Source organism: Podarcis vaucheri (assembly GCF_965113315.1).
Source record: "Podarcis vaucheri genome assembly, chromosome: 16".
In the NCBI taxonomy this organism is placed as follows: Eukaryota; Metazoa; Chordata; class Lepidosauria; order Squamata; family Lacertidae; genus Podarcis; species Podarcis vaucheri.
In genome coordinates, this window is record NC_138754.1 from 19,427,470 (window position 1) to 19,454,431 (window position 26,962).

At 48.4% G+C, this 26,962-nt stretch overlaps 1 protein-coding gene across 1 annotated transcript in view; it reads left to right on the plus strand.

The window, feature by feature from the left end:
• Positions 1–25,010, plus strand: part of MAP3K11 (mitogen-activated protein kinase kinase kinase 11) — a 31,173-nt gene extending 6,163 nt beyond the window's left edge. The window contains exons 2-10 of the mRNA XM_082203643.1: positions 10,811–10,991; positions 13,084–13,232; positions 13,394–13,569; positions 14,978–15,218; positions 16,340–16,453; positions 17,952–18,078; positions 20,038–20,123; positions 22,000–22,344; positions 23,202–25,010. Of these exons, the coding sequence (XP_082059769.1) occupies positions 10,811–10,991; positions 13,084–13,232; positions 13,394–13,569; positions 14,978–15,218; positions 16,340–16,453; positions 17,952–18,078; positions 20,038–20,123; positions 22,000–22,344; positions 23,202–23,641 (1,859 nt within the window). The 3' untranslated portion in view covers positions 23,642–25,010. The remainder of the gene's footprint in view (positions 1–10,810; positions 10,992–13,083; positions 13,233–13,393; positions 13,570–14,977; positions 15,219–16,339; positions 16,454–17,951; positions 18,079–20,037; positions 20,124–21,999; positions 22,345–23,201) is intronic.
• The last annotated feature ends 1,952 nt before the right edge of the window (positions 25,011–26,962 follow it).

The following is a 26,962-nucleotide window of genomic DNA, read 5'->3' on the forward strand; positions in this document are numbered from 1 at the left end:
ATGAGAGTCATCTTCAAATATCTGAAAGGCTGTCAGTCATGCAGAAAACAGAGCAGACTCAGGCCACCTTCACACCATACTATAATACTACTTTATAGTCATGACTTCTGTGCCAAAAAATCCTGGGAAGTCGCATTTGTTGAGGGTGCTGAGAGCTTTTATTCCTCTATTTCCCTCCCAGGGCTTCAGTTTTCTGAGTGGTTTAACAGTCAATCTCTTTTCCCAGGTAGCACTAGAAATGGTAGCTTTGGGAAGGAGAAAGGGGTTTCTTAACAACTCTCAGTACCCTTAACAAGCTTCAGCTCCCAGAATTCTTTGGGAGAAGCCATGACTGTTTAAAGCAGAGGTCAGCAAACTTTTTCAGCAGGGTGCCAGTCCACTGCCCCTTAGACCTTGTGGGGGGAGCCGACTATATTTTTTTTGGGGGGGGGATGAATGAATTCCATTGCCTCACAAATAACCCAGAGATGCATTTTAAATAAAAGGACACATTCTAATGTAAAAACACACTGATTCCCGGACCGTCCGTGGGCCGGATTTAGGTGGTGATTGGGCCGGATCCGTCCCCCGGGCCTTAGTTTGCCTACCCATGGTTTGAAGTGGTATCATAGTGCTTTAAATGTATGAATGTGGCCTTGCTAACTGTTGTTCTGGAAGTCTGGGTGTAGAGCCCTAGGTCTGGGAACAGCAGGGAAGAAGGTTTTGGCTAAAGATTAAAAGAAAGGTCCTAGTGGCATAAGCTGTCTGACAGAGAGCCAGGCTGCCTTGAGAGTCACAGGTGGGATCTCCTTTGCAGGGGCTGTTAAATCCCAGAGGCTGAGTGGCTGTCGGTCAGGGCTGTGTCACTGTAACATGCTGCACGAAAGATCCTTCGTGGAGGTCATCTCATGCAAACCCTTGCTCCACAAAGGATCTTCAGTAGATCTCAGGGCTTGCCATTAAGCCAAACCAACACAGAGTTTTCATGTACTGATGACTTCATCAATACATGAAAACTGTGTTGGTTTGGCTTAATGGCAAGCCCTGAGGAGCTGACTGGGGAGAGGACAGTTGCTACGGTATGTTGTGATCTACGGGTGTGGGGCAGTGTACCATTTTAATAAATAATAATAATAAACACAGTTTGAGCCAAGGCTTGGCCCTCATCCCTGTTTTCAGTGCTCCATTTTGCCGTCAAACATACAAAATGCTAACAGAGAGGAGAGTTTCTTTATACCCAGGCAAAGTGGCATTTGCAGCTTTACACCACACTATTATAGGGGCTGGATGGCAGTGCTTCAAACACCATTCTTTATTCTCTTTACAGGAATTCCAACCCCCTTCAGTGAATTCCTAGGGTGTCTTACCGTAAATGCAATTAAAAGAGTTAGAGAAGTACCACCATTTAACGCAGCAGCTGAAAAGCAAGGCCAGGAGATAAAATTATTCTTAAAAGCTGTTGTTGTAGTTTTTAAAAGCACATCTTCGCCCCATGCAGAAGCCAAATCAGAGCAAGCCCCACCCACGCTTCCTTAAGGAGAGCATTTCACAACCAGGCTGCCACCACAGAGAAGGCCCTTTCCCCGGTCACCACCCACTGCGCTTCTGATGGCAGAGGACAGCCGCCAACGAGACCTAAAAGCAGGGATGCGGAGCTTGTGGCCCTCGGCCTGGCTTCATGTGGCCCTCAGTCTAATGTCATGCAGGTGGCAGTAGCTGGGGGTGTGGAGAGGAGGAGAAAAAGTGAGGAGTGGGAGGCAGGAACAGCTGAAGCAGAAGCAATGATGGAAGGGGAGAAGGAAAGCTCTATGCAAGAAAGCAGTCCAGACCTCTGGCAAGAGAAACCTGCCCATTCCCTGGCAACCTGCCAGGCAAAGAAAGGTGGGGATTGTAGAAAGAGAGAGACAGATAGAGAGAGCTGGCAGTGGGAAGGTGGAAAGGGGAGCTTACCCTTCCAATCCTGAGTGTTACTACTTCCCATTAAGGTAGGGAGTAGTTGCTGACAGTGTTCGAAATTAGCCAGGGGCCAGGCGCATTTTGCACCTGGGTTTTGACCACTCACAACCAAGTGAAGGTGCCTGGGCGCGATGGTGCCTGACATCTCTACCATCTGGGAATCATTGGATCCGGACTGTTTTCCCATCCTGTAGAATTCTTATCAGTTACATTTTATCTTCACAATTGGAATGAATTTCGGGAACCAAATTGCTTTTTCTGTCAGCCTGAGCAGGAGCAGTCAGCATTAAGAAAAAGAGGTGGGAATAGGCCGATAGATAATAATAATAATAATAATAATAATAATAATAATAATAATAATAATAATAATAATAAATTTTATTTATATCCCGCCCTCCCCAGCCAAAGCCGGGCTCAGGGTGGCTAACAACAATCAAAATAGTCCAACATTCTAAAACATTCATTATAAAATTAATTAAATCAAATTAAAATCAAATTAATGGCAACCATCAAGCAAAATTTTGTGCAGATTGCCAGAGGAGGGGGTCAGGCTGCGCCCTGACAAAAGGCCTGGTGGAACAGCTCTGTCTTGCAGGCCCTGCGGAAGGATGTCAGGTCCTGCAGGGCCCTAGTCTCTTGTGACAGAGCGTTCCACCAGATTGGAGCCGCGGCCGAGAAAGCCCAGGCTCTAGTTGAGGCCAACCTAATATGCGGACTGTCCCTGGATCAAGTGACTTTTCTTCTTATAGTTCTCAAAAGTTAGCTCAAGGTTGTCAGCTGAAGTAGCCGGATGTTTAACTGAGAATCATTCACAGTGAGTCCATGAAAAAGAAGACTTTAGAGCCGTCTTGCCCTAAAATGGCAACTAGACATTCTCTTTTGGTGAGTGCAGCCTTGGTTTAAGGAGTCATTTGGCTTATATACTTGAGTTTCTAACACGGCGAGTCTTGGCAGGGCGGCAGAAGCAGGGGACGAGGAAAGTGCTCATTTCAACCACACACATAGGCGCACTGTGTTTTCATCTTCAAACCATAGCTAAGTTTAGCCATTGTTGAAAGCAACATGTGAACCAATCGACTGCCAGGGCCCTTTGCAGGAAAAGTGGGATGCAAATATTCCAAATAAGAAATGAAAATATGTGCTGGGACTGGTAGCAGCCTGACACAGCCTGCGAGAGGTGGACCCCACCATCTCCACCATGGCTGCGTGAGACCTGAGATCTGACATTTTTTAATTTCCATCCCACCTTTCTCTCTCAGGAGCTCAAGGTAACCTTAACAACCCTATGAGGTGGGTCCAGTGTCACCCAATGTCACCCTGGGATCTCCGCAGCCGAGTGGGGATGGAACCCTGGTCTCCCAGTTCCTAGTCTGACACACTAACCACAACATTGTACTTGCCTGCGCACTCCAGTGAGGAGTCTGTGTGGGGATTCTTGACTTTTGAATTGGTGGCGGCAGCTGCTGTCACTGGTGTGCCTTTAAAGATCTTACCACTCCTCTTGTGGTGCTTGCACGGTTGTTCTGCACTCCCACTCACCCCACCCCCGCACCAAGGTGAGGATCTCAGTTCTGCCTGTTCTCTCTCCTGTCCTGGAATTGTGAGCCAGAACTCCCAGACAGTTGGGGAGGCCTGGGAGTTGTGAAATCACTAGCAGAAAACCCCCGCACGCCAATTGTGCAATAATCACCATGGGAACTCTCTCGTATGTAAAGCAGCAGTCCTTGGCAGTAGAATCACAAGTAGGGACCCTGAGGTGGTTTATGTGCATGTGATTGAACGTCCGTGTGAGAGGCAAGATGATTTCTGTGTAACATATATATCCTCCTTATGTTCCAAGGTTTTGCTCTGCTGTTGCAGACCATCCAGCTAAGGCATAAGTGTTTCTCTGTGTGTGTACTAGTTGAGGAGGGAAGGGCAATTCACTCTGTAGCTGCCCCAAGAACTCCCCTTGTATTATACTTGCTAATAATATTACTTACTAATAATATTACTAATAATATTGTTCAAGGTTGTTTTCCATCTGAGTCTTATTCTGAGTAGACCTATCGGGAGGTTGTGGACTCTGCTTCCTTGGAGGTTTTTAAGCAGAGTTTGCATGGCCATCTCTCATGGATGTTATAGCTGAGATTCCTGCCTTGCAGGGGGTTGGACTAGATGACCCTTGGGATTCCTTCCACGCTGCAATTCTATGATTCCATGATTCTATGTTCCAATGAAACCCATAGCTATAACTAGCTTAGGACGATTTCTTCCCATGGGTCTACCCTAATGAAAACATAGTTGTTGTCCACAAACCTAGATATATTTATTACCTGCCCTTCACCATGATGTTCCAGAGTATTAAAATAAGTTAAAACTGATATTGCAGTTCCTTGAGAACCTTGCCTTTTTGAGGGGAGAAGAGACAAATTTCTAGTCCTTTATGCTGCCAAGTAAAAACTCAGTGGGCCGCCCATGAACACAAAGTAGTGTGCTGGTTAATTCGTAGGTAGAATTAACCTAGTGGCCTCCCGAACAATATTCACACCATACATTTAAAGCACTAGAGTATGCTCCGGGCAGCTTCCAACTTATATAAAAACATAATAAAATATTTAAAAACTTCCCTACACAGGGCTCCCTTCAGAAGTCTTCGAAAGGTTGTATAGTTAATTATCTCCTTGGCTTGGGTTTTGTTTTGTTTTTGCATAACTCCATACCCTCCAACATTTCTCCGATGAAAATAGGGACATCCTAAGGAAAAGCGGGACATCCTGTGGTCAAATCAGAAACCGGGACAGCTTCTGTAAATCTGGGACTGTCCCTGGAAAACAGGGGCACTTGGGAGGTCTGAAGTGTGGGTGCTGCCACGCTAAAAGATGGATGGCTTACAAATGTGGAATCAGTGTTAGCATGGTACCTGAATCGGTGCCAGTTCCACAGACCAAAGTGATTTGACTTAATAAGTTGTGTGTGTTTGTGTGACGGTGCTGGTAAGCAGACCTCCCTCCGGGATCTCTAGGAAGGCTGTGGATGTCGGTGGAGGGTGTGGCGTTGTTTTAAAGAGGGCTTTCCTTGCGTAGGGTGTTCTTTCAAGGCAGAGGAGGGAGGGAGAGAGAGAGAGTTGTTCGCCAGCCTCTCTTAAACAATGGCCCAGTGGTTGTGGCAGAGATCTGGTCCCTTCACTTCCTCCCCAGTGGCTTCCTGCTCGCTCTCGCTCAGGCTTCCTCTCTGTCCCGGTTGATCGGGGAAGGGAAAAACGTCTAGGCCTCAGAGCAGCAGCAGCAGCTGTTGGGGGCGGGGAGGGTGCCTTCTTGGGGTACTTCTGTCGGGGGAGCCCCTTCCCTACAGCCCAACGGAACAATGGACCGATTCTCCTGCCAGCGCCACACACAATGGGGCGCTCAGTGACGCAGCGTCCCAGGGAAATGCTTGAGTCGCCTACGGGTCATGGGGCCAAAGCCCAGCCAGAACGGCAGGGCTGGGATTGCCTCGCAGCCAGGGCTGCAGAAAGGGCTTGTGGGCCGTAGTTGAGGGCCAGGGCTGAGAAGGAGCCATGCTCCCAGCTGGTACTAAAGGAACGTGGGGGGCAGGGAGTCCTTTTGGGTGTCTCAGAGGGAGACACCCATAACCATTTCCCAGGATCTGGGAGGTACAAAACGGTAACAGCAGTGCCTCTGATGACGTGCAGAGTGCAGCCTTGGGTCACCGTATCCTGTGCTCGTACAGCTGGATTAAGGAGACAGGCTTGCTTTCTTCTGTTTATTGGGTGGTGGTGTTTGTATTTATAATGCTCTGCAGCATCTGTCAGACATGAGACACTAAGCCGCTTATGCGTTAGGTAAGGCAGATAGATTGCAATTCCAAATATGTCAGATCAGAAAGGTATGGCAAGGCAGCTCTGTTTCAGGTAGCATTAGGGATTATTTGGTTTATTCGTAACCAAAATACAGTCGTACCTTGGAAGTCGAATGCCTTGCAAGGCGAACGTTTGGGCTCCCGAACTCCGCAAACCCGTAAGTGATTCTTCTGGTTTGCAAACGTTCTTCTGAAGCCAAATGTCCGTTGCGGCTTCCGATTGGCTGCAGGAGCTTCCTCCAGCCAATCAGAAGCTGCACCTTGGTTCCCCAATGTTTTGGAAGTTGAAATGGACCTAAGTCTAGGTGGACATGTACAAAGGGCTTTTGCCTGTACAGTGGTGCCTCGCAAGACGAAAATAATCCGTTCTGTGATTCTCTTCGTATAGCGGTTTTTTCGTCTTGCGAAGCAAGCCCATTGACGGATTAGCGGATTAGCGCTATTAGCGGCTTTTAGCGGCTTATCTGCTGATCAGATCAGCTGATAAGCGGCTTAGCGGCTTAGAAAAAGGGGGGAAAGGAAAAGAAACCAGCAGGAACTCGCAAGACATTGTCGTCTTGCGAAGCAAGCCCATAGGAAATTCGTTTTGCGAAGCACCTCCAAAACGGAAAACTCTTTCGTCTAGCGAGTTTTCCGTCTTGCGAGGCATTTGTCTTGTGGGGCACCACTGTATGTATCTGCCAGGAGGAGGGAAGGAAGAGTGTGACAGCTCAGGGATAGGAGCCAACCCCTAGGGGCCAAAGTCCCTTCGCCCTCCCCCAATAAAGCATTTGAGGGGGCCAAGCCCCCCAAAGTTGATGGGCATTGCCATTCAAATGGTGTGGGTGAGCCCCAACATGTGATTGATTATGGGGGGGCTGGGCTTACCTGCCCTCCCCCAAATATTTTACTCAAGTTGGCACCCCTGGCTCAGTGGGAAGACATCTACTTGGCATACAGAAAGTTGCCATTTAAATCCCTGGCATCTCCAGCTAGGGTTTCTGAGAGCATCCTTTTTGAGAGCTGGACATTTTCTTTATCTCTGTCTGGCAGCCACTCAGAACAGGCAACAGCTTTTTAACAGGCAAGCTGCACATTGTTAAGTGCACGATCACATTTAATGTACCTGCTTTAAAAAGGTGGGGGTAAGGAAGCCAAATCGGGACTACATCACAAAGGGAACGGGGTTAACCCTCCTCTCTTGCCATGGTGAACACATACACATGGAAGTTGCTGCAGACGTTTCCCTCCTGGGCAAAGAGCAGCGTTCAGTGCGGTGATATTTATCAGAGTCCAGGCACAGAAGAAGGAAAAGGTTCAACAACCCTCTCCCTACCACATGCCCCTGTCTAGATCCCTGACCAACATCGGCCTGCTCCCCCTCCCTCGTCGTCCCCCAAAATGCCTGCTCTTAATAAAATGAAACAAACCTCTGCACACTCAATGTGATTATTGGTTCCTAAGATTTGTTGTCTCCTATTTCGTGTGTGCCCCATTATATATTTAACATTGCCCCCAAACTGTTCTGGGGAAACATCCTGATAAGCAAGAGCTGTCTGGAGGCAGAACAGGCAGCCTCGGGAAGTGGTGGGCTCTCCTTCACTGAAGGTGCTTAACAAGAGACTGTCAGGGATGCTGTCACGGGAAGATTCTTGCCCTGGGCAAGGGGTTGGGCTAGATGACAGCTAGGATCCCTTCCAGCTCTAGGATTCTGCTGCCCCTCATATGTTGGGATAACTTAGATTGATGACTACAAACATCTAGATGCTCCTGCTGGCTCCTGGATCTCAAGTTGTATAGGTCTTTAGGGGGAATCACTAACATTTCAAAAGAGGTTTAAAAAAACGGACCAGGGATTACATGTGCTTTTTCCAGCTCTGGCATGTTGCATTCCTGATAGTCAGGCATTAGTTTCTGGTGACTGGTCTCAGGGCTCTAGCGTTGACCTTGGAGCATCAAACAGGTAAGATAGAGAGCCTTAAATATGAGGACTAGCAACTTGAAAATAAGGCCCAAAGCCATTGGAATCCAGCAGGAAATTGAAAACACACTTGCAGCAGCAGGAGAGAAGCATGAGTTCAATCTGGAAAATTCACCACTGTGCTGAGCAAAGTTCTTTCATCTCCCCACTTTGAAGAGTAGTGATTGGGGGTGGGTTTCAGCTTTTTGGACCATCAGGGCCGAGGCCTGCCTTCCATCTGTGGAAACTCGGACCTGGCAGAGAACATTTAATTATTGGCTTCGTCTTAATCTGAATTCTCCTGGTCTACTGCCGTTAGTAATGCAAGATCCTCACGAAAGCAAGTGGTTTAAAACTGTGCATAAAAAACTCCTTACATGCGGTCTGCACTCACAGTCCCTACTATCAATGGGCCTCATCAAAGCAAAGAGTCTAATAGGCCAGCGCCTGAAAGACATCGAACGACAAAACAACCTGACTATCTTAAAGAAACTGTGCCCATGGTATACCTACTTTCCCCCTTCTCATTTTGACTCTCCAGCCTCATATTTGTCTAAACTAACCATCCCAAAATACAGACGTGCCTTTACATTGGCTAGATGGGATGTTCTTCCCTCTGCTGTACTCGAAGGTCGTTACCAAAAGACCCCATTTGAAAAACGACTCTGCCCATGTGGAGATGGTAACACGGAAACAGTGTCCCACGTCCTTTTTTCTTGCCCTCTTTACAAAGACCTAAGGAATGAGATTATTACTCCACTCATTCTCTCCAACCCCGGCCGTTCAACAGACATTACACTGCATTTTCTATTATCTGATACGAACAGTCAGATAACAGAGAAGGTCGCGAGGTACATCGAGAGAGCTGTGAAATTGAGGGCCACCATCTGAGTGACAGACCTGTTCACCCGACGGACCTCCTTTTGTCTGTTCTTTTCTTCCTTTTATCCCTATTCTCATTTTTAACTTTTGTACAGCTGTGGCCTGTTGGCTTTGCTAATAAAGTTTTGATTTGATTTGACCATCAGGGCACGGAGCCAGGACTCATGGGTTCCTTTGCCTGTGAAGTTCTGAGTTGGGTTTAGTAGGTTAGAGCAGAGGAGCGTGACTGCTTCTGCCTCGCCCTGGCGCAGTTTCCATGCTGTGTGTGTGCCAAGTGCACGGAGGAAGCTTGGCAGCGTGGGCAAAAGCTGCCAGCACAGGAAGCTCCTTTTGTGCCAGGGAGGTGCTGACGAGGGTGCCTTCCCAGGGACTGATTGCCACATAGTGCAGCAATAAGAATGTCAGGAGAGCTCTGCTGGATCAGGCCCATCTAGCCCAGTTCTCACTGCTGCCAACCAGCTGTCTGTGGGAAGTTCACAAGCAGGACCTGAGTGCAGCAGCCGTGATCCCCAGCAACCAGTGTTTGGAGGCATAGTGCCCCCAATAGCATCTGTAAAATATTGCCATTGTAGCTAGTAGCCAAATCATAACCCCTTAGCCACCCAAAAGGCAGTACTCCAGAATGACAACTTAAGCTGACAGAATATGTGCAGCTTTGCAGACTTAACATATAGAACAAGAGAACGAGAAGAACATACGTTTAAAGAAGATTGGAAAATGTTTATTGAATATATGGGGGAAAACTGTGTACAGCTGAAAGCACTGGAAGCATTAAGATAAATTCAACAGTGTAAATAAGTTTTGATGGACGCAATAATGAAATACTGAATGGTTTAGTTTTTGTAAAATATGCAGGGATTTATGATGTGCAAAATGAACCATGGAAAGAGAAGAATGGAAGTCATTAATATTTTAAGGATGTTTAAATGAGTGTTTAAAATTGTAAAACAGAAAATTTAATAAAAATTATACACACACACAAGTAAATAAAACAAAATGGAAGTACTCCAGAGGGCTGTCACAAAAGGCTGTCAGCCTTTGTAATTTAAGCTCCCTTTAAGCTGTTGCTATTGTTACATTTGGGACGCGGGTGGCGCTGTGGGTTAAACCACAGAGCCTAGGTCTTGCCGATCAGAAGGTTGGCGTGTTTGAATCCCCGTGACGGGGTGAGCTCCCGTTGCTCAGTCCCTGCTCCTGCCAACCTAGCAGTTCAAAAGCACGTCAAATGCAAGTAGATAAATAGGTATCACTCTGGTGGGAAGGTAAACGGTGTTTCCATGCGCTGCTCTGTTTCCCCAGAAGCAGCTTAGTCATGCTGGCCACATGACCCAGAAGCTGTCCTCAGACAAATGCCGGCTCCCTCTGCCAGTAAAGCGAGATGAGTGCCGCAACCCCAGAATCCCTTTACCTATTTTTTTATTTGTTTGTTTGTTTGTTTGTACCCCACCCATCTGACTGGGTTGTCCCAGCCACTCTGGGCTGCTTCCAGTATATACAAAAACACAATAAAACATTAAACATTAAAAACCTTCCTATAAAGGTTGCATGATCCACTATGCTGAAGTCCATTAACCACCTTTAACATGCTATTTCCCCCTCTCCCAATATTTATTAAGATAATGTGCTAAAACCCAAAAAGCCTTGAAAAATAAAAGTGTACCCTTAACTTTCCATCCCACCAATACTGGGTCCATGTCCTAACTCCACATTAGAACAATTTCCTATGGACTAGGACATGGGAGACCAGGGTTTAAGTCAACAACACAGCCATGAAGCTCAGCGGGAGACTTAGTGCCAGTCGCTATCGCTCGTCCTGACCGACCTCACAGGGTTGTTGTGAGAGTATAAGATTGAGAGGGGAAGAAATCCGTATGCCACCTTGAGCTCTCTGGAGAAACAAAGGTGGCGCCATACAAAATTATAATCAGGATGGGGCAATGGTAGATGTCTGTGTTAACGGGAGAAAAAGTATTTTGTTAATATTTGTAACCAAAGGACTCTGAACATATGAAGGGTGTCTTATACTCACTCCTGATTAGCCCCTCAGATGTACATGGGGAATTTTAAGGAAAGGCTTCCAGGTTATGGGGAATGAGGGCCAGGGAAGCTTTGGCCCGTTAAGGCCTCTCTGATGCGTTTTCCTGGATGGAGGCCTCCAAGCCTCCTTCACTGGCTTCCCTCAGAATCCCATGTCTGCTTCTTCTCTCCCTTCAGTCCTGCTGGCGGAATACGTGGACGATGGAGATGTGAGTGGGAAGACGCTGAAGATCACCGATTTTGGGCTGGCCCGCGAGTGGCACAAGACGACCAAAATGAGCGCGGCGGGCACCTACGCCTGGATGGCACCAGAGGTCATCAAAAGCTCCACCTTCTCCCGGGGCAGCGATGTCTGGAGGTGAGAGGGTGGGGTGGGTCACGTCTAAGGTTGGGTTTTGGGTTTGGAGCCCAGATGTGCAGGAAAAAGCAAGGACCCTCTTGCCCTGGGACACCTTCCTTGCCAAAGCAGAACACCCTGTTTTGAAAACCGTGTCAGAGTCCCAGTTAACTAACATGCTCTTCACGTTCTTGCTCCAAGGATCTGTGGAAGTCCACAGCAGGTAAAGGAAGCCAAATTCTGTATGTGTGTAAGAAAAGAGTCTCCCCTCTTACACACACACCTTTCAGGCTGGGTTTGGAGCTTTGACAGGGAAGCAGCTCAGACTGAGGGTTTGTCTGGGAGCTGGAAGTTCCAGCCCTTTCTGGCTCTCAGCCAGGCCCTGATCCAGGCAGGTGCTGACTTGCACTTCCCCCTCCTCACATGCAGCTAGCCAGGCACTGACAGCAACTCTGAAGCTCTTGACTGCCTTGCCATCTCCTGTGGCCCTGAGGGAGACTGGAGAGTTTGAGAGCCAGCCAGTTGGTACGGGGATCGCTAACACGTCCTCACGATCATTGGTAGTGTGGATATCTGCTATGGGGCCGGATCTGCTCCCCTTGTTCCTCCACCAAGGACACTCCAGGTCCAGGTCTGGGCAACGCTGAACCCAAGCAGTCTACATGTGTGTAAGAAAGAGGCAGACAGAAACAGGCCTCATTCACACCATACATTTAAAGCGCTCTGGTGCCACTTTTAAATTGTTTTGTTTTCCCCCAAAGAATCCTGAAAAAGTGGGAAGGGTGACGGGCGTGTTTAGGAGAACTCTGTTCCAGAGCTACACTTCTCATAGCGCTTTCCCCAATCAATTCCTCTTCTTGGGGAACTCTGGGAAACTGTGGCTCAAGGAAGGGAATAGGGGCCTCCTAACAACTCTCAAGGGACGTGGGTGGCACTGTGGGTTAAACCACAGAGCCTAGGACTTGCTGATCAGAAGGTCGGCAGTTCGAATCCCTGCGACGGGGTGAGCTCCCGTTGCTCGGTCCCTGCTCCTGCCAACCTAGCAGTTTGAAAGCACGAAGTGCAAGTAGATAAATAGGTACTGCTTTGGTGGGAAGGTAAACAGCGTTTCCGTTCACTGCTCTGGTTCGCCAGAAGTGGCTTAGTCATGCTGGCCACATGACCCAGAAGCTGTAGGCCCGCTCCCTCGGCCAGTAAAGTGAGATGAGCGCTGCAATCTCAGAGTCGGTCACAACTGGACCTAATGGTCAGGGGTCCCTTTACCCTTTACCTAACAACTCTCAGCTCCCAGGATTCTTTGAGAAAAGCCATGACTATTTAAATTGGTATCCCAGTGCTTTAAATGTATGTTGTGAATGTGACCACAGTGGGCATACACAGGACAGGGCATTGGGTAACAAGTGACTGAAACCATTTTTCATCGCCTGTCATGCTTATGTAACAAAAAACCCCTTGTGAGCTTGCAGCGCAACGTCTTGATCGCAAGCATCAGTCTCAAGTAAGCGTAAAGAGATGGGCTTCACTTTCCAGGTAGATGCTTGCTTGCCGTTTTAGCCTTGCTTATTAACTGAGGGGAAAGACACCCCGGTGACTTACAAATATCAATAATAAAAAAGTCTCTTTCCTCAGGCTTATAAGCTAAATTGTTGTTGTTATTTTATTATTTGTATCCCACCCATCTGACTGGGTTGCCCCAGCTACTCTGGGCAGCTTCCAACAAATATAAAAGCACAATAAAACATCACACATTAAAAACTCCCCTAAGAGACACTGCACAAAAGGAAAACAGATTGGGAAGAAGGAGGAAAAAGACATTTGGCACTAGTTCTTTGAGTTCTAGTAAGGACTAGCTGGAATAGGAGATCAACTGGAAGGGGACAGAGTGGAACCCTCTATGGAAGCAGTTTCAAAATGTCTGGATAAGATTCATGAGGAGGGACTTTATAATTCCCACCCCCACCCCTGCAAAGATCAGGAGAGGAGGGAGGCCCAGAGCTCCACCGTTTGGCCTGTTTTGAGAGGGCAACAGAATATCACCCTGCAAGCGGGGATCCCGGGTGGCTCAACAGCACCCTAGAATTTAGCCCTATCTCCCTTGTCCTTTTCCCTCCAGCTATGGGGTACTCCTTTGGGAGCTTCTCACTGGCGAAGTTCCGTATCGGGGCATCGATGGCCTTGCCGTGGCCTATGGGGTCGCTGTGAACAAGCTGACACTTCCTATCCCATCCACTTGCCCGGAACCCTTTGCACGTCTCATGGCAGGTAAGCAGGAAGCAGTAAAGGAGGCGGGACTTAGGGGTTCCATCACAAGATGGGATGCCCTGCAAAAAAGGTGGGAAAGGGTTGTACCCATTTCTGGCACCGGTTTGAGCTCTGTGTGCATTCTGTCTCCCTCCCTCCCGCATCCCTGTTGGTCTCGCCAGAGTGCTGGGAGCAGGACCCCCACCGGCGCCCCACTTTTGCATCCATCCTGTCCCAACTGACGGTGCTGGAGACCCAAGTCCTCCATGATATGCCCCAGGAGTCCTTCCACTCCATGCAAGATGATTGGAAAGTCGAGATCCAGGACATGTTTGATGAGCTGCGTGCCAAGGAAAAGGTAAGGGAGAGACGAGAGGAGCTGGAACGTTCATTCGGGGGCAGGGCTCGGGCCTAGAATCTCGCCGTTGTACCAGAACACTTATGAAAGCAGCCTTTGTCAACCTGGCTCCCTTCAGATGTTTGGGACTACATGATAATTAAAACATTTACTTATTTAAAATGCAACATGATACAAAGGGTAAAGCATACATATTTAAAATACCAATACGATTCAATGATAATCCATCTAATCCCCGAATGAGGGCACAGGATACCACCCTGAAACTGGGACCTTGTACATGTCTCTGTATTAATGACGGATAGCGCTTCTGAAACAAGCATAAAGTGTAATTAATGAGTATGAATGGGTTTTGTTCTGTTCTTTCTTTTTAGCTGGAAGGAAGGGTTAGTGGCTGCCATTTTATTTCCCAGGAAGCCACAGTATGGCACCACAGCTGGGGCATTCTGGGACAATAAAATGTTGATGTCCAGGAGGAGGCAGCAGTAGACGAAAGAAGGGTGAGGGTGGAGACAAAAACAAATGTGGATAATTAAATCAGGGGTGGGGAACTTTGGCCCTTCAGATATTACTTTACTGTAACTCCCATCATCACTGGCCATTGGCCATGGTTGCTGGGGCTTATGGGAGTTGTGATTCAGCAATGTCCGGAGGGCGAAAGGCTCCACATCCCTGAATTGAAGGAAGGTGAATTTACTCTCTGAATTGCAAGTCAAGTGAGGGGTTTACTAATGAAAATGGGTGGAAAAGCAACTTCTGTGCACCCCTTTGCCCAGGTCAGTGGAAGGGCCCATATGCTGGCTGGGACTGATGGGAGTTAGAGTCCTGGATGGGCCCTGGGCAAGGGCCATACCTCAGCGACTGAGCACCTGTTTTTGCATGCAAAAGGTCCCATTGGCCATGCTTGTCGGGGCTGCTGGGAGTTGTAGTTCAGCAACATCTGGAGGGCCAAAAATTCCCCATACCTGATCTACATGAACCAATGTTCTGACTCAGTATAAGGCCATGTTCACACCATACATTCAATGCACTATGGCACTACTTTAGACTGTCCTGGCTTCCCCCAAAGAGTCCTGGGAGCTGTAGTCTGTAAAGGGTGCTGAGAGTTCCCTGTGGAGAGGGATGGATTGCTAAACCACTCTGGGAATTGTAGCTCTGTGAAGGGAATAGGGTGCTCCTAATGAATCTCACACACTTCACTACACTTCCCAGAATTCTTTGGGGGAAGCCATGTTTGCTTAAGGTGCTTTTAAAGGTATGGTTTGAATGTGGCCTAGGCCAGGTTCTGGCCCCAATACTTCTCACTGGAGAAAGGAAGCTCCGTCGCCTGCAGGTTTCCAAAAGCCAAACACTCGCTCTCTCGCTCTGCCCAGACCCACACACATACCTTTCCCCCCCTTCTTCGCAGGAACTGCTGAGCCGCGAGGAGGAGCTGAAGCAGGCAGCCCTGAAGCAGAAGTCCCAGGAGGAGTTCCTGCGTCAGCGGGAGCACGAACTGGCGCAGTGGGAGCTGGAAGTCTTTGAGCGGGAGCTGAGCCTCCTCATTCAGCAGATGAACCGGGAGCGTCCCTACGTCAAGAAGCGGAAGGGGACCTTCAAGAGGAACAAGCTGAAAGGGAGGGACAGCGAGCACATCAGCATGCCACTTGGTAGGGCCCACAGGGTGGGTCCGGGGAGGGGAATCAGGCAGAAGGCAAGGATTCCTGTCAGGGATGGCTTCTGGTTAGAAGGGGTGTCTTGACAACAGGCCTTCTAGGAAGATAGGGTTGTTGCTGTTGTTGTGTGTTTATACCATGCCATTTCCCCTGACGAGACTCAAGGCAATTTTATCCAGTCCTACTTAGAGTAGACCCACTGAATTTAATAGACACGTCTAATGTATTATGAAGCTGTGAAGCTGAGGCTCCAATACTTTGGCCACCTCATGAGAAGAGAAGACTCCTTGGAAAATACCCTGGTGTTGGGAAAGATGGAGGGCACAAGAAGAAGGGGACGACAGAGGATGAGATGGTTGGACAGTGTTCTCGAAGCTACAAACATGAGTCTGACCAAACTGCAGGAGGCAGTGGAAGACAGGAGTGCCTGGCGTGCTCTAGTCCATGGGGTCACGAAGAGTCAGACACGACTAAACAACTAAACAACAACAACAACAATGTATTAATTCAACCACGGTGGATTTGATTTAAATCAAATCAATTTAAAGCACTAGTCAGTAAGACTTGGTTTAAATCATTAGTCAGTAAGACTTGATTTAAACCATTATTATTTTTTTACAGAAAGACTAATTCTTGTTGGTATCATCTTAATATTTACAACCAGATGAAGGTTTCATTTTTGAAATAATAATAATTTTCAGAGTGGTTTTTACAGTTATATCAAAAATTACTGATTTGGTTATACACAGATAATTATGAAATTATCATGAGGTTTAATAAGTTAACTGTTTATATTTGGACAACTTTTCTGCTATACTTGGAAGGAGAAAAATATTCATTTCCTCAATAAGAATTTAAACCATTTATTTAACTAAAACAATAACATTATAGCATATGTATCCATGTTTGTTAACTGATGTGGTTAAACAATTTTTTTAAAAAAACAACAACACCTGTTGCTAGTCCTAAGTTCAGTGATGGGGATGAAGAACCATGAGCCAAAACTTTGGAACATTGACAGAGCCTGGACTTCTGAGCTGGCCTTTTCTAAATTAAACTCATTTTAAACTATGCATTGTTACAGAAGGGTAATTCATGCCCCCCCCCCATTTCAGATTTTAAGCATCGCATCACAGTAATGGCTTCTCCTGGACTGGACAAAAGGAAGGACTGCCTGGAGATGGGGGCAGGTGGTTCCCCTCCCTTCCAACGTTTCCGAGCTATCAGATGTAAGTAACATTTATTTGGGGGGGGGAGGTGTAGAAGGGGAGCAAGTGGAATCTGGAATGTTCAGACTTTCCTCTAGTTAACCCCAACCAAATCCTGGCTGATTGCTGGCGATTTGGGAGTGAAATGACAGCAAGGTCTGCTTCTAGTCAGGTGAGGCACAAAGGGCTGCCAAAATGATCAAGAGATTGGAGCGACTCCCTTATAAGGAAAGGTTACAACATCTGGGGCTTTTTAGTTACAAGAAAAGGCAAGTACGAGGGCAGGGAGACACGTTAGCGGGTGTATAAAATTATGTGAGGTGTAAACGACATGGCTACAAAGACGTTTTTTTCTCCCTCCCTTATAATAACTAAAATTCGGGAGCATCAAATGAAAATTGAATGTTGAAAAATTCAGGACAAACCAAAGGAAGTATTCCACACAGTGCGTAGTTAAACCCTGGAACTCACAGCTGCAGGAGGCAGTGAGGGTCGGCAGTTTGGATATCTTTTAAAGGGGATTAGACAAATTCAGGGAGGATAATAATAATAAATTTATTTATACCTCGCCCTCCCCAGCCAGAGCTGGGCTCAGGGTGGCTATCACCAGTAAAATTACAATAAAAACATAATAGAAAAAACAAACCCAATTTAAAATACAGGTTAAAATGCAATTCAAAACGCAGCCTCATTTTAACAGTAGCCCATAGATAAAAACCGTAAGGGGAGGGAAACATAAGGGTCAGACTGAGTTCAAACCAAAGGCCAGGCGGAACAGCTCTGTCTTGCAGGCCCTGCGGAAAGATGTCAAATCCCGCAGGGCCCTAGTCTCTTGCGACAGAGCGTTCCACCAAGTCGGGGTCAGTGAGGCCATCAATGGCTGCTAGGAACAAGGGCTATGTGCTACCTCCAAGATAACCAGTCCTCTGAACACCAGCGGCTGGTAATTGCAAGTGGGGAAGTTTGCTGTGGCTCATAGGTCCTCCTTGTGGGCTTCCCAAGGGCATTAGTTTGGTCACTGAGCAAGCAGAATGCTAAATGGGCCTTTGGTCTGATCCAGCAAGGCTCTCCTGATGTTCTTCTTATGGAACAGCTGAGCCTGGTACCTGGATTTTGTGCTAGCCTACAAACTGAATCTTAGCCATGACACAACAGTTCTGTTTCAGAGAGGTGGCATACGACCAGTTCTGGATGAAGCTGCAATCCCCTGCGGGAGCGGCTTTCCCCCAAGGAACTCTGGGAGTTGTAGTTCTTTAGTTTTGAAGGGTGGTCTCCAAATTCTAACTACCTAAGAGGAGGAAGCAATTATGGTTTAAACCAGTTAAGGTTTGTATGCAAAAGTGCCATTTAATACATGGATCCCTTTCTTTTTTATTTTTTATTGAAAAATAAAAAATGGCGTCCACAAAGATAAGACACAAAAAAGAAGAAACAAGAAATAGTACCTATGTAGAAAACAGAACACAAAAAAGGATAAAGTGGGAAAAGTTGTTTCTCTTTGCCCTCCCACCCTTTGCAGTGGAGCCAAGTGAAAATGATCGAAATTGGGGTCGCCAGTCGCCGCGTCGAGGGGACGAGATTTGCAATGGCCGTACAAAGAGCTCCAGTTCCCCCAAACCATGTGAGAGCAGTACACAGAATGGCAGGTAGGGGGCAGCCTTTCCCTCCTCTCCCATTCCCTTGCTTGCTTGTAGAGAATGGGGATGTCTGGGTTAAAAGAAAGGACTGCAGCTCAGTGGCAGAACACCTGCTTGGCATGCAGAAGACCCTGGGTTCAATTCCCCCAGCCTCTCCAGTTTAGAAGGATCTAGTTGCAGGTGATGGTAAAGACCCTTCTCTGCCAAGACCCTGGAGAGCGGCTGCCAGTCAAAGCAGACAATGCTGGCCTAGATGGACGAACAGGCTGACACAGCATAAGGCAGCATCGTATGTCTTAATGACTGGAGCAGGCTGTACTATCATGGACTGGCTGGGTGCAGAGGAGCAGTGGGAGGCACCAGCTAGAGAACCCCCAAGGGAAGAAGGCTCACATCCAGGGGGTTGGTGGTGGGAGGACAATGAGTGGTCAGAGGAAGAAGAGGGAGCAGATGGGAGGAGAAGGTGTTGGAAGCGGAAGAGGCAACAGGGTTTAGTGAGCAGGAAGAGGCTGTGGCAGAGAGCAGCCCAGAATTGGAGGCAGAAGCAGAGTGGGGTCAAGAGGCAGCAATGAGGCCGGCTGCTGAAGAATCCAGGGAGTCTCCCCCTCCTGCTGTGACGTCCCCCCTGGTCTCCCCAAACACAGAGAGGAATAAAGAGGGCGCAGCAAAGACAGACAAGGCAAAGGAGCCTCAAGTTGCCTGGAGGGGGGGAGGGAGCAGAGTCTTTGAGAGAAAGGTAATCAATTTATTCCTGCGGCCAATTTATTCCTGCGGCCAATCAGATTTTTCAAACAAAAGTGCAAGCCCAGATATTCTATGGAATCCCGCTATGGATTCAAGCATATAACAGTGATTTAAATAAGATTCACTCCAGCTTTCTGAGACGTATTCTTGGACTCCCAGCTGCGATCAAATATGAAACAATGTGTGCAGAAATAGGCATACACACAATGGAATACTGGGCCTGGTCCACCTCAATAAAGTACTGGTTACGCTGCCATTTTCGCTGCTCTCCATCAAGCCTGCTCGCTGATCTGCTCAAAGACTCCTATAAATCAAGATGGTATCAGTACCTCGAAAAAAAGATTGAATCTTTAGGCATCGAGCTGGAGCCCCTGTATAATTCTAATGAGCAATACATTTTCCATAATATCCTAGCTAGACTAAAGGATGTGGAGAGACAAAATATTATGGCAGCTGTAAATAAAATTTGCTCCCCCATATTCTATGATTTAAATATCTTAGATAGCAGAGTCAATTACGTTACTAAATTAATAATCCCAGCCCAACGTAGGGCTTTTATGCTGGCCCGGTTGAATGTCTTTCCCTCAGCATTTGTCTGGGGAAGATATCAAAACATCCCTAGAAACAAGAGATTCTGCAGATGCTCTATGAATGTCCCGGACACTGTAGAGCATATTCTCTTTCATTGCCCATTGTACAGTACGCTCCGTCAACGCGTGCTGTCCCCTCTTTTGGGTGGTCTGGAACCCCAGCAAGGTGAATGTGCGGGATTCTGCCTATCCGACGTTGACCAAAGGGTAACGGCGGGGGTAGCCGAGTTTTTGGCTGCAGTCCTCCAAGGAGCAGGTTAACAAGGAAAACCACTGATTTTATATGTATATATATATATATGATTGTAGCCAACTGCTGCCTTTTTATATATATTTCAAGGCTTTTACATGTTATTTTCCTTCTTACGGTTTTTATTTGCATAATGCCTAATAAAGGTTTGATTTCAAAGAGAGAGGTAGGAAGGCGGGGACCCTCATTCCTTGCCTCATAGAAGCAAGATGTATTGGGAAGGGTTACTGGGATCACTAGGCCTGTGCTGTTTCGATTTCTTTGACTACAGAGTAAGCTTCACTGACGCCGGTGTTTTATATTGCTGACTTACTCCTGACTCCGGCTCCTGACATGTACACATCCCCTGAGCAGGTTGCAAACCCTTTCTTGTCCCCCTCGCAGGAGAAGGTCGCGGCTAGAAGAAACGACGTGGTATATGGAGCCAGAGGTGCTGCCCGTTCCTGAACAGACCCAGCCCAGTCCAAACGGTGAGCGCTTTTCAGGGTTTTTTTGCACTGTTCTGTCTCCTGAATTGTTTCCCCTGAGGAGCTGTAGCTCAGTCATAGAGTCTGTGATTTATATCTGGGGTCGGGAACCTCCGGCCCACGGGCCTTTTAGGGCCCACCAGGCCTTTCTCATTTGACCCATTTTGGCCAAGCATTGCCCAACTGCCCTACACCTCGGCATCATGTCTATGACGTGAAGCAGGAAAAGATGCACATGAGCCAAAGGGGAATTGCAGGTGCCGTCCATCATCTGGTCGTCCATGCAGGGGGACGGGGATGGGTTGGCTGGTGTCACTGTGGTACCAGCTGATTACCAAGTGGGCAGCCCCACCTACCTGTCAAATGTGGCCTGCATACATGGGTGAGAGAGGTTCCTCATCCCTGCTTTACATGCATTTCCCGTTACCTGTTATGTCACTGGCATGTTTATACTACCCCTGGAATAAAATGAACACCTGGCATCTGGAGTTTCCTCCTTTTATTTGCTGAGCTGAATCTGACACATAGGAGCTGCCCTGGATACAGTTTTCCCACAGCTGTTGCATGAGGGCTAAACTGCAACTCCCAGGTTTCTTGGAGCTATGTGCTTTAAACATAGAATGTGGAGATGACTTCAACAGTTCACATTCTGTGGTATTTTGGGTTCCCCTTACAAATTTTCTAAAGTTTTTTTTTTTTTTTAATGGGGTACTTCCGCAAGTCCTGAGGTATGCCCAAATCTGCCGACACTTCCCTCTTCTATGTCAGGAGGTGTCAGTTTGACTACATAAGCCGTGAGTAGGCAAACTAAGGCCTGGGGGCTGGATCTGGCCCAATTGCCTTCTCAATCTGCGGACCTGCGGACAATCTGGGAATCAGCGGTTTTTTTACATGAGTAGAATGTGTTCTTTTATTTAAAATGCATCTCTGGGTTATTTGTGGGGCATAGGAATTCGTTCATTCCCCCCCCAAAAAAAAATTTATAGTCTGGCCCCCCACAAGGTCTGAGGGGCAGTAGATCGGCCCCCTGCTGAAAAAGCTTGCTGACCCCTGACATAAGCAATAGCACTCACAACCTTAACAACAGATACAGCGGGAGTGCTTTCAGCATACGCCTGTGAGAAGGGCGGTAGCTCAGTGGTAGCACACCTGCTTTGTATGCAGAAGGCAACAGGCTCTATCCCGGCCATTTCCAGGTCAGGTTGGACTGTATGGACTGGCTGGAGGCAGAGGAGTAGTGGGAGGCATCAGCTGGGGAACCCCCAAGGGAGGAAGGCTCAAGGCCAGGGAACTGGTGGTGGAATGATGACGAATGGGAAGAGGGAGAAGACGGGGGGGGGGAGGTGTCAGAAGCTGAAGAGGCAACAGGGAACTTCATTAACGTGTGACCCCAAAATTCTGGATTCGCCCCCCCAAAAAAACAGATGCCAAAGTTTAGTGCTAATTTTAGTTCTGTTTTGGGCCGCAAACCCTGTGTTCCATGCCACCCCCCCAAAAAAAAGTCATTGACAAATCGGGTCACAAGTTAATGCCAACAAATCCAACTTTGTCCAGTTGACTTCAAGCAGGTGCCAAGGTTTAGTGTCGGTTTTGTGCCGCAAACCCCACATTTTGTGCCAGCCTGCAAACTGAGCAATTGACACTCAAACCGGGGTCACTGTTAAATGACCCCAAACCCAACCTTGTCTGACGGACTTCAAACCAATGCAAAGGCAGTCTGCTGGTTTGGTGTCGCAAACCCCACATTTTGTGCTGCCCCCCGCAAAACTGAGTGGACTTAAGTTAGCTAAGTGGGGACTTAAGTTAGCTAAGTGGGGACTTAAGTTTGTAACACTATGTCAGGTTGTGGTTTGACTTTCCAACTTTCTTACCCTAACAGGCAGTGTCCCAGTCGATTCCCCGGAAACCGAGGACCCCGTCCCAGAACGTCCCAGTGCCCCCCGACTCATCCAGCGGGCCCTGCTTCGGGGAACAGCCTTGCTTGCTTCTCTCGGGTTGGGCCGAGAGCTTCCGTCCACCCTCCAGGAGCCCCCGCCACCCTCCCCTCCGCAAGAGTCCACCCCCACCGTCCATGTGGAGCTGTGCAAGGAGGAACCTCCTACGGATCTCCTCGTCGATGTGGCCTCTGGAGGCAACAGGGGGGCCTTGCCTCCTCTCTGGACCCAGATGTCACCCAAGATCCCGAGACTTGTGGAAGGCCGTGGCAACAAAACCCAGAAATGGGGTAAGTCCTGGGAGGAGAATTTAGGAGGCTGCAGAGGGGTGGGGTTGAGCTGGTGTAGATGAGGGCTGCAGCTCAGAGGCTGAGCAGACGCTTTGCAGGCAGTGGGTCAGCCCCACTGTCATCTCCAGCTAGGGCTTGGAATTGTCCCCCTGTCTGCGCCCCAGAGAGCTGATACCTGTCTTTGTAGACAATGCTAGATGGGCTACATTGGCGCAGTTAAAGTGCCATTATACCACTTTAAACCGTCCCCGCTTTCCCCCCGGGAATTATGGGAGCTGAGTATTGTTAGAGGACCCCCTTATTCCCCTCACAGAGCTACCATTCCCAGAGTTCCCTGTGATTCTGTGAGAGGAAATAAGGGTCTCCTAACAACTCTGAGCATCCTTAACAGACTACAGCTCCCAGGATTCTTTGGGGAGTTTATAGTGGTATCGTAGCTTCCTGTCTTCATAGGACGGAGGCCTTAGCCGAATCTCTGGGTGTTAAACCAGCGTAAAAGGCAGCAGCATGGCTGAATACAGTGGTACCTCAGGTTACAGGTGCTTCAGGTTACAGACGCTTCAGGTTGCAGACTCCGCTAACCCAGAAATAGTACCACAGCTTAAGAACTTTACTTCAGAATGAGAACAGAAATTGTGCTCTGGTGACGCAGCGGCCCCATTAGCTAAAGTGGTACCTCAGGTTAAGAACAGTTTCAGGTTAACAGACCTCCAGAACGAATTAAGTTCTTAACCCGAGGTACCACTGTATAGTTTTTTGAAGTTTCACAACCAGATTCCAGTTCCCTCCAGGGTTTCTTTCCACTTGAGTTAGGGGCATCATGGCTAACATGTGCTTATGCTCTCTGTTCCTTACAGATGGTGCTCTCCCTTCTCCCTCCTCCCCCCGCAGCCCCCGCTCCCCCCGCCCCTCCCCACACGCCAGCCTCATCTCCAGGCCCCGCCCTTCTCCCGTCCGCAGCCGCATCGACCCCTGGAGCTTTGTGTCTTCTGGGGCCCGCTCCTCCCCAGTCCAGTCCCCTCGCCTGGGGCCGCGCCAGTTCAAACCACTGGGTCCTGAAAGGACCAATCCTTTTGCGGCTCCCGATCCCTTTGCCTGTGGGGACTTCTCAGCCCCGAGGGAGCCAACAGCGCCAGCCACCCCTGACCCCTTCCTCATTGCGTCCAGATTGGCCCCACCCGGGCGGCTCAGCCCTTCTCCGTTGCCGCGCCAGACCTCCCGGCCACTCCTGCCCGAAGAGGAGCTGCCGTGGTGGACAGCAGCTGCATCCGCTCAAGGACGGACGGCCCCAAAGTGAAGGGAAAAGGAAAAGAAGGAGGTCCCGCCTTCCCGAAGCACCTTTTCGTTCAGGAAGTTGGCGCCTTGAACTTTGAACCCCACGCTCAACTGTGATTGGACATGAGGCTGCAAATGTAGTCGAAGGCTGGGAGCATGGGCTTGCTGTCGAAAGGGGAGACGGGAATCACTGTCCAAGGGGGAGAGGGGTTTTTTCCCATGCCATAGGGGGGAGGTGGGCACACCCCCCCACACCTGAGTACCTTCTTCCCTTCCTCCCCACTTTCCATTCACTTAGCGCCTTAACCTCAACAGTGTTGGGAAGACTTTGCTTCTTTCTCAGCCGATTCCTTCAGGGATGTCAAACCACGGGATAGTATTGAGTGCCCTACGGAAGTGATGAGGGGTTGTGTATATTGGGCAGGGGGTGGGGGTGGGGGTGAGGGAGAGCGGAGAGCCCTTTCTCACGCCCCTCCATGAAATGAACACTAACCGGTCAGACCCACGCTGGCAAGGCACTCTCCTCTCCTCCACCTTTGCTGGAATGGCTTGTGGGGCTTCCACGACCCCCGCGTTGGCCAGGCTCGCTCGCTGGCAGCTATTGTCTTCATTGCGTACTGATTCTCCATTCACCGTGAGGGGCACAGCTCCCCCTTTCCATGACTAGGTCTTAGTGGCTCTCTCTCCACTGAATGCAGGGGCAGGAGGTGGAGCAGTTTTGTCCAACCTCGAGCCCTCCAGATGTTTTGGACAACAACTCCCATCACCCCATAGCCAGCAAGCGCTGATGGGAATTGTAGTCCAAAACATCTGGCAGACTCCCAAGTTGGCCAAGGCTGGCATGGAGAGCCTGTGAAGCAAGCAAGACTCCACTCTCCTTTCTCTGTATCCTTTGTCCCCAAAATGGGCATCGCTCCTCCCGCTTTATGCAAGGAGGGGAGCCTGCCATGGCTATCTTGACCCAAGCAGGTCTGAGGATGCTCTGCAGCATTCAAGAGCGAGCCACATTGCACAAACATGAGAGGAGATAGCCCAGAGTGGGGGTACACACTGGAGCCAGATTGCCCCACCTGCTGGTGCCCGTCTTTTGACGTGGACGTGTAAGAGGAAAGCAAAGAATGTCTTGCAACGGGCTGCACTTGCAACAAAAAAAAGCAGTGCTTTTTCCTGGTTGGAGTCTGACAGCCACTAGCACTTTGAATGTGCAATTCTACTGTGTCCGCCTCTCCCCTCTCCCCACCCTACTTGAAATTCACATGTGAGTGCCAGGCTCCCTCGTGCACCTTCTCCCGCTCCACGAGGGAGCCACCTGTGTCAGGCCCAATCTCAGCTTGCGACGACGGGCCAAGCCTGTGAAATGAGACCAAATAAACCTCTGATTGCTGCCTCCATCCCATGTGTCTCCCATGGTCCATAAAGGGGGTCTGCAACACCTTCCTAACAGTGGGTGTTAATCTGGTGTTTAATCTGGTGACTGGCATCTGCAAGAGTCAAAACAGCAGCCTTGTCTTACAGTGGTACCTCGGGTTACATATGCTTTAGGTTACATGAGCTTCAGGTTACAGACTCTGCTAACCCAGAAATAGTACTAAAGCAATAGCTAAAGTGGTGCTTCAGGTTAAGAACAGTTTCAGGTTAAGAACAGACCTCTGGAACGAATTAAGTACTTAACCCGAGGTATCACTATATTCCATGCCTGCATTTGTGATAACTTGGAACTTCGGCCACATTCCCATTCAAAGCACTACGACACCACTTTAAACTTTAAAGGTGCTTATGGAAGGAATTATTATTATTATTATTATTATTATTATTATTATTATTATTATTATTTTGTTTTAACTACGGCAGACCAACACGGCTACCTACCTGTAACTAGAACCACTTTAAACAGTCACAGCTTCCTCCCACAAATAATCCTAGGAAGAGTAGTTTGTTTAGGGTGCTGATAGTTGTTACGAGACCCCTATTCGCCTTGTGGAATAACAACCAATCCCTCTTCACAGGGCACTCAGTATTGTAACTGAGAATTGGGAGGGGGAAAGGGAAGTTCTTTAAAAGCAGAGTGTTAGAAATTCGGCTGGAGTGTATGCCACAGGTCAAGAAAGGTTCCAAGAGGGCTGTGTGGTTAAATATTTTGTCGGAGGAGGGGGCGAAGGGACCTCAGCCCCTAGGAGTTGGCTCCTATACCCTAAATGACAGCTGGTGTACTGACCCTGGATTTTATCCTGAGTATGCCCAGGACCAGACACAATATGTATTGTCAAGCCAATTGGGAGCAGTGACAATAATACCGTTGGTATCCATCTGTCTCGAGACACAATGGAGTGTGCTTTTGGGGGTGAAGTCAAACTGCTGCTTTAGCAGCCTTGAAGTGACAACAAGATCCCCACTCCCGGCCTCATGATGTGGTCCAAAGGAAAGCAGAGCAATATGTTTGGCACCAGCTTGCCAGAAGGGGGCGTACAAGGAGCCATCTGACCGTATTGGAGACTCTGAATTTGTATAAGGTTTACTCCTTAGCCTTTTCTTCTCCTGAAGGTATTCCATAAGGCAGCAGAGGTTTAAGAGCAGAGTTTTCCTTTGCCTAGGTGGGCCACCTCCCCAGGTTGACGAGCCCCACCTGCCCCTCTTAACACTATTAAATATCCATGTAACTGTCCAGTTGCCAAGAAAATCCAACACAGCCATGTTTGATTTCAAAAGAGGACAGTTCCTCAAAATGAGGAAATTGGTTAAAAAAGGAAGTTGAAGGGAAGAGCCAAGAGGGTAAAATCACTATTAAATGCTTGAAAGTTGTTAAAAACGGAGGGGGTGAGTGTGCTAGCTACCCCACCCAAAAAAAATCACTGCCAAAGGCAAGTTAGAGTGACAATACTGTATGGTCTTGTAGACTCCAATACTCAAGGAGGCATGTTTTATAACCGTGATTTTCAAGAGTTCTGAAATACACAGAGACCCCACCATGACCACGGGACCCCCACTCTTCAGAAGATCACCCTTCTACTTGTGGAGGTGGGTCAGAATGGGGGGGGGTAGCACAGTTGCCCCTTCCATGGCATGTTCTATATAGTAAAGGTAAAGGGACCCCTGACCATTAGGTCCAGTTGTGGCCGACTCTGGGGTTGCGGCGCTCATCTCGCTTTATTGGCCGAGATGGTCAGCTTCCAGGTCATGTGGCCAGCATGACTAAACCACTTCTGGCGAACCAGAGCAGCGCATGGAAGCGCTGCTTACCTTCCCGCCGGAGTGGTACCTATTTATCTACTTGCACTTTGACGTGCTTTCAAACTGCTAGGTTGGCAGGAGCAGGGACCAAGCAACAGGAGCTCACCACGTTGCG